Below are 14682 nucleotides of genomic sequence, written 5' to 3'. Positions count from 1 at the left end.
CTGCTGCAGAAAACCACTAGTCACAGATCTCCAGTCTGAAAAATACTCTTTCACCACTACCCCCCGAATTCTGTGGGCAAGCCAATTCTGAATTCACATCACCATGTCACCCTGGATCCTACGCATCTTAATTGTCTGGATGAGCTTACCATGAGGGGCCTTGTTGAAAGCCTTACTAAAATCCATGTAAACAACATTCCCTGCTCTACCCTCATCAATCACCTTCATCACTTCCCCAAAAAATTCACTCAAGTTAGTAAGACATGACCTGTCCCACACAAATCATAGAACATAGAACAGTACAGCACAGTACAGGCCCTTCGGCCCACGATGTTGTGCTGAACTTTTATCCAAAACCTTAAGGTCTATCTAACCTCCACCCCTACCTTATACTATCACCCATATGCCTATCTAACAGCCACTTAAATGCCCCTAATGAGGCCGATTCGACTACCCTCTCTGGCAACACATTCCTCGCGCCTACCACTATCTGAGTAAAGAACCTACCTCTGATGTCTCCCCTGTATCTACCTCCACTCACTTTAAAACTATGCCCCCTCATAATAGTTACCTCCGCCCTAGGAAAAAGTCACTGGCTGTCTACTCTATTTATACCTCTGATCATTTTGAACACCTCTATCAAGTCACTTCTCATCCTCTGTCGTTCTAAAGAGAAAAGCCCTAACGCTCTCAACCTTTCCTTGTAAGACCTTCCCTCCATTCCAGGCAACATCCTGGTAAATCTCCTCTGCTCCTTTTCCAACACTTCCACATCTTTCCTGTAATGAGGCGACCAGAAATGGACACAATACCCCAGATGTGATCAAACCAGGGTTTTGTATAGCTATGATAACAAAGTGTGAAGCTGGATGAACACAGCAGGCCAAGCAGCATCTCAGGAGCACAAAAGCTGACGTTTCGGGCCTAGACCCTTCATCAGAGAGGGTCTAGGCCCGAAACATCACCTTTTGTGCTCCTGAGATGCTGCTTGGCCTGCTGTGTTCATCCAGCTTCACACTTTGTTATCTTGGATTCTCCAGCATCTGCAGTTCCCATTATCACTTTTGTATAGCTATGGTGTCCCATGAGCTGATCGACAAGGAAAGAGTCTATCCTTAACACTGTAAGCGTTTGCACAAAGAACTAGTTTGGATATGAAAGAACCAATTGCTTTATAAGTTTGTACTTCCCAGAAGTTGGAGAAAAAGGGTATTCCTCAAGGTATGCACCTCATAGGGGTGAAAAGACATGTATCCCATTTTTGGCTAACACAGTTACTCCCATGAGTCGAGTTCTAGCAGAATATGTTTCAGGAAATCAGCAAACTAATCAGATGCTTTCTCTGGCATCAACCTGGGAAAACGTGGAACAATCCCTCTTCCGAAGCTAAACTGGCCCTGTCCCCCACCTTTTCCTCCGTTACCTTGATGACTATCGGTACTGCCTCGTGCTCTCAGGAGGAGTTCAAACAGTTCATCCACTTCACCAACACCTTCCACCCCAACCTTAAGTTCACCTGGACCATCTCTAATACCTCTCTCTCCTTCCTGGACCTCTCTGTCTTCATCTCTGGCATCCACCTGGAAACCAATATGCATTTCAAGCCTACCAACTCCCACAGCTACCTAGAATACACCTCCTCCCACCCAACTTCCTGCAAAAAGGCCATCCCTTATTCCCTATTCCCAATTCATTTGCCTCCACCACATCTGCTCCTCAGAAGAGGCATTCCACTCCTGGACATCCCAGATGTCCTTGTTTTTCAAGGACCGCAACTTCCCTTCCATAGTGTTCAAAAACACCCTCAACTGTGTCTTTCGCATTTCCCGCTGCTCATCCCTCACATCCCCTCCCTGCAATAACAACCAAAACAAAATCCGCCTCATTCTCATGTACCACCCCACCAACCTCCAAATCCACCGCATCATCCTCCAGCACTTCCGCCACCTGCAATCTGACCCCACTACTGAAGACATTTTTCCCTCCCCACCCTTATCTGCCATGCCATGCTTTTCCAAATGTACGTAAATCTTATCCCTAAAAATTCCTGTCGTTGGTATATTTCTCCTCTTGTTGATCCATTTAATACCTGCTGGAGACCCAGTCCAGCAACTCCTACAGGATTCAAGCAAGTCACTCAGTAGCGGTGCTGGTCAGCCATTCTTGTTGATAGACATTGAAATCCCTAACCACATTACATTCTGTGCTCCTGCCACTCTCCAAGTCGTGTTTAACAAGTGGAGTAGCAAGCGAGAGTAGATGGCTCCTTGATTACTTCTATATTGCCAACATCACTTCTGCTGTCTCTGTCAGGGGGATGGCGATGGTGCTTTCTGGGATATTTTTCGTAAGGTATTATTCCGTGAGTAAGATTGTATCAGGGAGTTGCTTGACTAGTGTGTAAGGCAGCTCTCACAATTTTAGCATGAGGAATTTGAAGGGCTGTGTTTGCCATTGTTGTTTCTGTTGTCTTAGTCAATGCTTGGTAGTCCGGCTAGTTTCATTTCTTTTCTCTGCTGCACAAGAATTTTAAAACAAACATATGCACCATTCCTATACTTTAAGTTAATCAATCATAGACAGTTGAAAGTGATAGAGGTTATTAGCGATTCCCTTTCAACTTGACCATGACAATTCTAATGCAGTCATACATAACAGCCATGAATATACCATTTAATGGCATACAGCAGATAGAAGAAGGAACTTCAGTGCCTTCTTGAAGTTTATATTACTGAAAAAGCTGGGGACGAATAGGCCCCTTCAGTGTCACCCATACAAAACATCAAGAAATGCAAGAGTGAGAACTTGATTAGAATCTGCAGTAATAAGCATTCAATAAATCAAGGCACACAACTATTATAAATGATGTAATAGTACAACATTTAGAAATACAGGACTGGATCAAGCACAATCCACATAGCTTTATAAAGAGGAAATTATGCCTGGCAAATATGCTACAATTACTACTAAGGTAACAAACAGAATAGATAAAGCAGATGTAGATATTTGGATTTTCAGAAGGTATTTGACGAAGTATCACACATTTGGCTTCTTCATACAATAAGAGCCCATGGTGTTGGAAATAGTTTATTAGCATATTGCAGTATTAGCTAACTAATAGAAGACAGAAGGCTGGGACAAGAGGGGAATTTTCAAGATGGCAAACTAATCAGCAGAGCGGCACAGGAATCAGTGCTGGGGCCATAATTATTAACAATTTATATTAATGACTTGGATGAAGGAAGTGATGCACATCTTTGATTCAACAAGTTCAACTGTGGAGTCACTTCTTGTTGATAGACAAGGTGACATATTTTAGCACATGCTTGAGTCTTGACGAAGGCACACTCAACATCAGTGAGGGCTATGTGAACATTCATATCTGTAATGTCTTAAAGAATGTAAGGAAAGAAAAATCAAATTCTCTGTCATGTATTTAATGAAGGAGTATTCCCAGTCCATTGACAGCTGAAGCCATTGCAAATCCTGCAGATCCTACAAGCATGCAGGAAGTCAGAATCTGCTATGACACATCAAGTACAGTAGTTACATTTCTATTCTGACCTTGCTATATTATCTGACCCTGCTATTCAGTCTGACAAAAGAAGCAACCAATTAAGAGTGGACTAAATCACACAAACAGGCTGTGTACCAGGTTGCAACAAGGTGCACAAATTTACATTTTGAACCTGAAAGAACCACCATGCAGGTCACAGATGCAAGCCTGGTGGGCTTAGTTGTAGCTTATGTGCTGGCAAGCAGTATGATAACATCCATAGACCAACATTACTTGCAGACAGAAAAGCATTTTTAATCTCATGGGTGTCTGACACTTGTACTTCTACTTGTATGGAAGTGGTAATTTGAGGTAATAACTGTCATAGACTGCTAGCAAGCTCTTTCACCAATCCATTCAGCGAACCACCCACTCAAATGGAGAGTAGGGTACTCAAATTACATGAGTACACTCAAATTACATGAGTATAAATTCTATGTTAAGTATTAGGCAAGCAAATTCAAACCAGCAGACTATCTTTCACAACATTGTCTATAAACAACCATTATATTCATGAGGAAAAGTTTGCTGAGTAATGTCTTCAGTGCATTATGCCTAAAGACTAGTGCCAAAGACACCGAAACTAGCCAACGTAAATGTGGCAATACAACAAGATGAAGCATTGCAATTATGCATGGCAGTTAAGGAATCATAAAAGTGGAATTATGTTATCAGATGAGTGTTATCCAACAAAATAATTCACACACTGTTTGAAATGAGCTGACCATCACACGCATATCTGATCTTGTGTTACAATGTCAATTGAATTGCCATTCCAGGTATGTTCACAGACTATGTTGTCAATGTAGTTCATGAAGCTCATCAGAAAATAGTCACAACTAAACAAAACCATTGAGAAATAGTACGATCCCAGGAATTGTCCTCATGGTGAGGCACAAAAATGTGTTAAATAGTTACAACTGACAACATGTGATTGTGACATTGCTGCCATCACAGAGAGGTGGTTGAGAGAGCATCTTCAGATGAGACAGAGGAGGGTGGAAAAGCAAAGATGTGTTGCATTATTAATCAAGGATTCAGTTATTGCAGAGAAGAGGGACAATATTTTTGGATGGTCTTCAAAAGATGCTTTTTGTATTAAAAAGAGGATAGTCATGTTGCTGGGAATGTACTGGATAGAACTGCAAACAGTCAGTGGGCAATAAAGGATCAGATATGTAATAATTCACTGAGGTGTGCAATAACAATGACATAATTATATGAGGGGATTTCAACTTCCACAACCTTGATTGGGATAGTCATAGTGTAAAGAGTTTGGCAGGTGGTTGCGTTCTTAAATTGTATTCAGGAGAGCTTTTTATGTCAACGTGTAGAAGATCCAACAAGCAAGGCTGCAGTATTAGATCTGATTCTGGGGAATGAAGCCAGACAGATGATCAAAGTGGCAGTGAGGGAGCATTTCAGTCATTGTGCTCAGGACACAGGATGATGGATCAGGAAAAAGATGATATGCAAGAAAAGGTTTTAGATTGGAGAAAGACAGATTTTATCAAAATAAGGTGGGATCTGGCCAAACTAGATTAGGAACAGCTACTTGTGGCAACATCTATAGCAGAGCAGTGGGAGGTTTTCAAAAAGGAAATGTGGAGTGTGCAGGCCCAACATGTTCCCATTAGGGTGAAATGTAGGTGCAACAAGGCCAAAGAACCTTGGATATTCAGAACTGAATAAGAAGGAAAAAGAGGCTTTTAGCAGATGCAGAGGGAGCAAATCTGTATCATGCCTACTGGAATATAGACAGTGCAGGTGAAGCTATAGAGAATTAGGGAGAATCCCAAGATATTTCAAAAATATATTAAGGGGAACAAGATAACCGGGAAAAGAGTAGGGTCCATTAGGGACCAAGGGAGCAATCTCTGCATGGAGTTGGAGCACATTGGCAGGGTGTTAAATGAGTACTTCATATCTGTCTTCACTCAGAAGGAGAAGGCTGTAGGTACAGAACTGAAGACAGGGGCTGTGATGTTCTCACACAAACTGACATTGGGTGTTAGGTGATATTGAATTGAATTGAATTAACTTTATTTGTCACTGTAGATTTTGGCAGATTTAAAAAGTAGACAAATCCCCAGTCTAACGTTTTTGAGAAATTTGGGACTTGGTTTGTGTTGAGGTTGTAGCCTTGCTCACTGAACCAGTGCATTTAATTGCAGACATTTGACACCCTGCTAGGTAACATTGTCAGTGCACCTCCGGTGAAGTGTTGAGTGTTGGTGTTCTAGCCCATTTGTTATTTATATGCCTCAGTTTGCTGGGGTAAACGGAGCTGCATCAGGACCTTATTCAAATGAGCCACAACACACAGCAACAACCTGGAATTGCACGAAGCAGAACAGCAGCACTTATTTTGGTTCTTAAAAGGAATGGATACTCAAAAAGCACAATCTGTCATTACCTCCGCAACAGACCACAGCAAGAGGACACAACATGATCAGACATGCTAGTCACCCTACCGTTCATCAGGGACATACCATAGATGACCACAGACTATCAGACCCCTAGGTATCAGGGTAGCCTACAGCTCAACAACAGCACTGCGACACCTACTGACAAACCTAGAAGACCCCATATCGACAACCCATAAAACCAATGCAATATACAAAATATCATGCAAGGACTGTGAGACACAGCACACAGGCCAAACTGGAATAAAACTGACAATAAGGATACATGAACACCAATGAGCCATCAAGAGACATGACCAATTCTCACTGGTCTCAATACACACAGACAAAAATGGCTATTAATTTGACTGGGCCAATACATCCATAATAGCCAAACAGAGAAATGCCAGGGAATTCCCAGAGACCTGGCATTCCAACTGGAGCTCTGTCGACTAACACATTGAACTGGACTCAATATACGTACCACTGAAAAACAGAACCAGAAGTGATACCAACCACCCCAGCAAACCGAGGCATATACATAACAAGCGGGCTAGAACACCAATACTTCACTAGAGGCACACTGATGATGTTACCTTGCAGAGCGATGAAACATCCGCAATCAAATGCGAGCAAGATGGCAATGTCAAATCCCCAGTCTCCCAGGCTATCATGGGTGGTAAGGGAGGAAAATACAAGGGTTCTGTGTGACCACAATTGTTAACTCTTCTCCTACCACAGGGAAGGTGCCAGGGAGTACAGAGGTCTGGGGATGAACCAGGGAATTACAGTGAGTCTCAATTCAATGCAAGGGAAACTACTAGAGAAAATTCTGAAAGAAAGAATCTGCACTTGGAGAGGAAAGGTTCGATGAGGGATGGTGAGCACAGCTTTGATAGAAGGAGTCAAATTTAGTTGAATTTTCCAATGTGTTGATCAGCTGAGCAGATGAGGATAGTGCAATTGATGTAGATTATATGGATTCAGAGGTAAAAACACATGGAATTTAGGGTTACTTGATTGATTAAAAACTGCCCTCCAATTGTTGCGTACTCTCTTCCAAAGTGCATTACCTCATTTTCAATGATAAATTTCATCTGCCCATCTGACTAACTTGTCTATATCTTTTTATAACCAAGACGTTCTTCCTCACTGTTAGCCACCTGATCAATTTTTGTGTCATCTGCAAACTTACTTATCATCCCCTCACATTCTCATTCTTATCATTTATATATACCACAAATAATAATGGACCCAGCATTGATCTTTCTGATACAGGCCAGTCTAGTCAATCTAACCGAATATGAAGAATTCTGAGTGACAGAATATATCTATGTTTGGAGAGAAATGGATTAATTTGGCAAGGTCCTTCATGGAAAACTGGTTGAGAAAGTAAGTGCCAATGCAATCAAAGGCCAAGTGTTACATTGGATCCTAAGCTGTTTGAGAAGTAGAAAGAAGAGGGTAAAGGAAAAAGAATGTTTCAGTGACTGGAGTGGTGCTCAACAGGGCTTGGTGCCAGGGCCCTTTCTACTTGCACTGTACATGAATGATAAGGACTTAAATGTACGAAATATGAGCAAGAAGTTTGCTAATAATCAGAAAATTTATAGGCAGTGAATAGTTAGGAGGATAACCATAAACTATAGGAGGACTTTAATAAACTGCTCAGGTAGGTAATAGCAATGGCAAATAGAATTCAAGCCAGAGTGAAATAACGCACTTAGTGAGGGCTAACAATGCAAGGGATTATACTATGAATAGTAGGACCCTGGACAGTGTTGAAGATCAGAGGGAGATTGCTGTGCATATCCTCATATCTCTGAAAGTAGCACAGTAGTTGACAATACAGTTAAGGCCACATACGAAATACTTGCCTTTATCAGTCAAGGCATGGAATACAACAGCAAGGAGATTAAGCTGAATCTGTATAAAATGCTGGTTTGGTCACAACATGACTAGTGTGCAGTTCTGGTCATCACGTTGTGAAGGAGTATGATGTACTAAGGGGGATACAGAGGAAGTTCATCCAGATGCTGTCTGTTGTGACCAATGATTATTGCTTAGTGTGAGTCATAAATCATCACATGAAATATTTCATTCTTTAAAAAATTTGTAAGCATTGAACTCAATATGTATATTCTCACATATGCACAAATTAGGAGCAGTAGGCCATTCAGACCACTAAGCCTGCTCTGCCATTCAACAAGATCATGTTGATCTGATTTTAACCTCAAATATATATTCCCAGCTAACACTGAGCACTGGATGGAGCAAAGCCTCATTTTGATGGGTTCAACATCTTACTGATATGTAGCCAAGTGCACTCCAGCTCTAGGGCAGTAAGGTAGTGCACATGAACTATTAGGAGGAAGCTGGAGATAAGATACATAGCAATGGGGTCTTCTCAACAAGGTCTCATTTCTGCCTCATCCCATCAGACAGAGCATACTGCCTCTTGTCCTGATGACTGGCTCCGCGTGTACATGTGTAATTGCAGGTGAGGCAATCTTTGCCAGGGCCCTCACAGGTTCCAAAGTCCTGAGGAAATTTGCCAAGGGCACCTAATCTGTCAAAACAGGAGACCAAGCAGAATGCCCCCAGCTATGCTCTAGAATGTAGTCATGGAGAATGCAATACACAGGAGTTAAAGAAAGCATTTGAGAATATCACATCATTTGCACAAGAGAGGAGGGAGTTGGTTAGCTCATATGGCTGTATGGGTGGTTTGCAATGCAGAGTGATGCCAACAACTTGGGTTCATTCCCACACCAGCTGAGGTTACTATGAAGGCCCTGCCTTCTCAGCTTCATCATTTACCTGAGGCAGGGAAACCCTCAGGTTAAACCACTCACGAGTCATCTCTCTCTCTCTCTCTCTCTCTCTGTCTAAATGAAATGACAGCCCTAGGTCCACTAGGACTACAGTGACTTTATCTTTATAATGAGGCGGGAGAGCTGGTTTCACCTGGGTTTGGAAAAAATGTCAATGTTTTTATGGTGACGTTTATTTTGATACATCAAACTCTATTTGAACTTCTCTTTCTCCTGCTCCCTATTCCACTGTCTATCCTATACAGTCTGAGCTATAGGCTTTATGTCAAAGGTGTTATCAGCTTTGACAGAAAGCAAAGGTTGTGAGTGTGATGGCTCAGTTGTTGACCGTTATTGTGAATTATGGTTTTTGATGCTAAAGTCAGTTGACTTGCTGGTGCACAGAAAAAGTGATGCATGCCTAGATGAGTTGTAACATATTTCTCCAGGAACTAGGTGAATGGATACACTGCCTGCTCCTCTGCTTGAAGGATTCTGATTGCTTTGCACCCGAGGTATCTAATACAAACATGCCTGACAATCTTCCCACAACAACAAACTAATTACACATTGGGAGAGTGGATTTGTTGCAACTGGACTATTGGCTAATATGGTCTGAATTAGTAATCTTAATAAGATGATCTTGATGCAATCAATGACTCAATACATTATTGGGAAACTAGTCACTGAAGAGAAACAAATATGACAAAATACATACAAGTAGTGGTCTTGACAAATGGTCACCTGGGAGATGTACTTACAGGCAGCATACTAAGAGACCCTGAAACTGTCACCAGCAGATTCCTGGAAGAAGTCAGTGGTGAAGAAATTCAAGATCGCAGTTACCTCAATGAACACAATTAATGACTCCACTTGGTCTTTTTGGCAAAGGTCTTCTTTCCGGAGAAGAGATATCAGTGATGATTACCTGCAAAAGCCTTAGTATCCTGAGAAATTCTTCTTTTGTTATGTTGAGGGAACTCAGCCTTTATCTGAAGACCCTGTGCTGATAGCATTACTCTATAAAGCTGGAGGTATGGCAACAAAAAGGGAGAATCTTGGAGGAATTTATCAGCAATGAGTTAACTAATTTATAATTATGAAAGCTTTACAAGTCACTGAGTGAGATATAGGGTATGTTATGTTTAGGACAAAGGCTACGGAATTGAGAAGAGGTTTTCATTGAAAAATAAGTCATTTGGCATCAGGAAATACTAATTCATAAGCATTATAATTTAAAATGTTTTGTTCATTTGCATTCCATATTCCAGCTGTGTACTGCACCCGATGTTCAGGACTCTGACAACATGTACAGTATCAAAAGTAACCATAACATACCTGGAAGACAGTAAGAAGGGACTGAGGAAAGTTATCAAATGTACTCCGTTTTGTTTCCATCTCATCAAAATTAAACTTTCCTCCAAAAAGTTGCATGCCCAAGAGTGAAAAGATTATGATGAAAAGGAACAGGAGCAGCAACAAAGAAGCAATTGATCGAACTGAATTCAGGAGGGAAGCTACCAAATTACTCAAGGAATTCCAATATCTAAAGATAGAAACAAAGATGGCAATTAGGTATTTATTCACAATTTCAGTTTTTCGCAATTTTGATATTGTCAAAGACCTTATTATATTAAATTGTTTTCAAACTGGTCTTGACATGACTCTTTTGTTCTAGCTTTAATAACATTTTTAAGTGTATAACTTGATGCGTAAAGGGTCATGGACTGCACCACTGAGTTAGAGAGAAAAGTTTCACCCTCTTTGGATTGTATTTACGCTAATCACAGATAAAAACAGAATGTTTTCTTTCCACACTATGATTCAATCCCTATCTATACCAATTTTCTAATAAGATGTTTCTTTTCTGGAAATTAATTATTAACCAATTTATTATTTTTACTCCATTCATACAGTTTCCAAATATTTATGCCACACATGGCAATGCAGCTACAAAATTTCAAATGCATGTTATGTCCCTCTCTAGCATAGCAAACTGGACTTGATTTGACAGTTTCATTCAAGTTTTCAAAATATAGCTGTTCTAACCTAATAACAAATTTATATTTTACATAAAATAAACATTTATTGTTTAGATTTCTGTTTATTCCTAATTAAATATATAAAATCATAAATAATTGCAATGCATTGTTGAATTCTTTGGTTTTTCCAATTCATTTTACTCTTATTTTTGAAGATTAATTTTTAATTTATGCATTGAACAGAACATGGCAACTTATATGCAGTAAATTGCTTTGCATAATTCACTACTGCAGCATTTATAAGTGATTAGGTCAATCCACTTAATTCATTTATACAATTACATTTCTACTCTCACAAGTGTGCAGATGCTTTATTTATTTTATGAAACTATAAATATCAGCATGTGAAAAATAAACATATTACCTTGTAATTTTAAATATTCTCAGAAGTCGCACACAGCGAAGCACTGAAATACCAAGTGGGGACATAATCTTGGTCTCCACCAGAATAGTCTCAAGGATTCCCCCACAGACAATGAAACAGTCAAAGCGGTTAAAAAGTGATACAAAATAAGCTTGAAGTCCAAGACTGTACATCTTAAGTAGCATTTCACCAGTGAAAAGTGCCAAAAGGACTTTGTTTGCAGTGTCTATAAAATTAAAAAATAAAATAACTTAATCAAAATTTTCAGACCACAATATTTTTCCTATATCTCTTTCCTGTCCTCTAAGCTGTAACTTACAGGGGCATATGGCAGGTGATGGCAATCTTCAGGGCACACTTCCATGAGGCCAGTGTTGCATCAGCACAGACTAACTATCAAACATGATCCATATTGAAACTTAATCTAAACCTGTCTTCATCTAAATTGGCATCTACCAGTAATGCTGAGTGTTAACCCTGACTGATTTCCTCCATTTTAGCATAAGGACATGGAAGCTATGTGTATCATCAACCTTACTGTATGGCAAATCAACTAATTAAGTACTGACCAGAAAATGAACCTAGTCCTCCCTTTGGTGTGAAGCCTAGTTCCATATCATACCATACATTTACACAGTAACCCTCAGGGAAAAAGTGCAATATTTTAGGAAATAAACCCACACTTCTAAATTTAATAGGAATTAATGTACATCAAAATGAAAAAGAAACTGTAAATAAAATAGTTAAACATTTTAACGGTTCTGTAACAATGGGAGTTCAGTGATAGTGTTGCCATCACACAAAGTAGGATAATTTCACTGAAGCACAATTTCAGCAAACAAACCAAAAGTAAAATGGACAGAAAATTTCACCATTATGTTCCGCAAAGAGTGAAATGAATGACTGAGTCATACATGTGTGTTTAAGGTAGAAATGTAACTATCAAAAATATCATTCTTTTTAATTTAAAATTTAATGTGATGTAGAAATCTGAAATTCCATAAATGTATTAGTAATGCACAGCCAGACAGATTTTCAACCTTAATTACAAACTTAATACACTATTCAAATCCAATTAAAGTTTGTGAACAACATATAACTTTTTCAAGGGTTTCTACAGTGAGACTATAATGTACAAGAAACATTTTGATTACTTCATTAATTTCTTCATAATTGTGATTTGGAATAATTTTGTCAGATCACCCAATTTTCAAATGTGAAATCTGGCATTGACTTCTGAATTTCCAAATCTAATTGTGCCAAAGAGTCATAGAATTATACAGCATAGGAGCAGACTCTTCAGTCCAACTTGCCCATATTGACCAAGTTTTCCAAACTAAACCAATCCCATTTCCCTGTGTTTGGCCCGTAAAGCTCTAAACCTTTCCTATTTACATACCTGGCTAAATGTTTTTTAAATGCTGAAACTGTACCTGCATCTACCACTCTCTCTGGTAGTTCATTCTACATTGGTACCACACCCTGTGTGAAAAAGTTTCCATAAAACCCTGTAAATCTTTCTCCTCCAACCTTGAAATTATGTTCTCTAGCTTTGTAATCCCCAACCCTAGCAAAAAGACCTTTGCTATTCACCTTATCAACGTCCCTCATGATTTCATAAACCTTTATAAGGTCACCCCTCAATTTCCTACACTCCACTGAAAAAAATCCCAGCTTATCCAACTTGTCCTTATAACTCAAACCCTCCAGTCCCAGTAACATTCTTGTACATCTTTTCTGCACCCTCTCCAATTAATAATATCATTCCTGTAGCAGGGTGACTAGAACTGTACACAGTACTCCAAAAGTGACCTCACCAAAGTCCTGCGCAGGTGCAACATAATATCCCAACTCTTGAACATGTGTAGAGTCAAAGGGCTGAATTTTCATTTTGCTTGAAAAGCCTGATTTAAAAAAATAGAGGAATGACAGGCCAGCTTTGACCTTATGAGTGTATACTCTGCCCCATGTAGGATATCTAGTGTCCTTAAGTAACATTGTGTGTGAATGTGACAGCAGATTGCAGTGCTTGAGATCCAGATTTAGGAGCCACTGGTACATTTGTGAGATTGAGAGCTTTGTGAAAGCATACTTATAAAAATGTTCACCCCACAACTTAACAGCATGCAGGAGAGAGGGAATGGGCCATCAGCGAGCACAAGGAAGTTGTGAAGGAATAGGCAAGTGAGTGTGTCTCGTTCTGCAGCTTGGATTCAATTCTTGATACTGATAAATTGATGGTTCATTTGGGGAGCACAACCTATAAAATCCACTTTGATTTTTATTTTGACTGCTAACTATAATGGGAAAATATACAGCTTTAAACAAAAGTAAGTGTGGAAAACGAGCTCTACAGTTTTAAAAAAAAATTCCAGCAATACACTGAGTTGCATTTACAATGTTATCTTATTCAAGGTCAGAAGGCACATGACATCAGGTTAGTGTCCAACAGGTTTATTTGAAATCATAAGCTTTCAGAGCACGATGTAAGCTTGTGGTTTCAAATAAACCTTATGGACTATAACTATTGGCACCGCCTCGTGCTTCCACGAGGAGCTCGATCAGTTCACCCACTTTACTAACACCTTCCGCCCCAACCTTAAGTTCACCTGGACCATCTCCGATACTTCTCTCTCCTTCCTGGCCCTCCCTATTTGCATCTCTGACAACCATCTGGAAACTGATATCTATTTCAAGCCCACTGACTCCCACAGCGACCTAGAATATACCTCCTCTCTCCTACCTTCCTGCAAGAATGACATCTCCTATTCCCAATTCCTTTGCCTCTGCTGCATCTACTCCCGAGATGAAGCATTCCACTCCTGGACATTCTAGATGCCTTCGTTTTTCAAGGACTGCAATTTCCCCTCCACAGTTGTCAAAAACGCCTTTGACCGCCGCTTTCGCATTTTTCGCAACTTGTCCCTCATATCCCCTCCCCGCAATAACAGCAAAGACAGAATCCCCCTCATCCTCACGTACCACACCACCAAAGTCCGGATTCAACGCCTTATTTTCCACCACTTCTGCCACCTGCAATCTGATCCCAACGCCAAGGACATTTTTCCCTTCCCACCCTTATCTGCCTTCTGGAGGGGCCGCTCTCTCCGTGACTCCCTCATCCACTCCACACTCTCCACTAGCCCCACCAACCCTGGCACTTTTCCCTGCAACCACAGGAAGTGCTACACTGCCCCTAGATCTCCCAACTCACCTCCATCCCAGGCCCCAAGAAAACGTTTCACATTAAATAGATGTTTTCCTGCACATCTGCTAATGTGATATATTGTATCCGCTGTTCCCAATGTGGCCTTCTCTACATTGGGAAAACCAAGCAGAGGATTGGAGACCACTTTGTGGAACACCTATGCTCGGTTCATGACAAATGACTGCACCTTCCAGTAACGAACCACTTCAACTCCCCCTCCCAGTCCTTGGACGACATGTCCATCCTGGGCCTCCTCCATTGCCACAATGATGCCACCCGAAGGCTGCAGGAACA

At 40.4% G+C, this 14682-nt stretch overlaps 1 protein-coding gene across 16 annotated transcripts in view; it reads right to left on the bottom strand.

Moving 5' to 3' along the window:
- LOC125460699 (voltage-dependent L-type calcium channel subunit alpha-1C-like) overlaps nucleotides 1–14682 on the bottom strand; it is an 814036-nt gene that overhangs the window by 303853 nt on the left and 495501 nt on the right. For all 16 annotated transcript variants that reach the window (XM_048548420.2, XM_048548421.2, XM_048548422.2 and 13 more), the window contains 2 exons: nucleotides 11181–11406; nucleotides 10113–10320 (listed from right to left, as the gene is read on the bottom strand). In XM_048548420.2, the coding sequence (XP_048404377.1) occupies nucleotides 10113–10320; nucleotides 11181–11406 (434 nt within the window). The remainder of the gene's footprint in view (nucleotides 1–10112; nucleotides 10321–11180; nucleotides 11407–14682) is intronic.

The sequence above is a fragment of the Stegostoma tigrinum genome, chromosome 18 (genome assembly GCF_030684315.1).
Source record: "Stegostoma tigrinum isolate sSteTig4 chromosome 18, sSteTig4.hap1, whole genome shotgun sequence".
Classification (NCBI taxonomy): domain Eukaryota; kingdom Metazoa; phylum Chordata; class Chondrichthyes; order Orectolobiformes; family Stegostomatidae; genus Stegostoma; species Stegostoma tigrinum.
The sequence above is the reverse complement of the archived record's forward strand: the minus strand, read 5'-3'. Positions and strand labels throughout refer to the sequence as shown.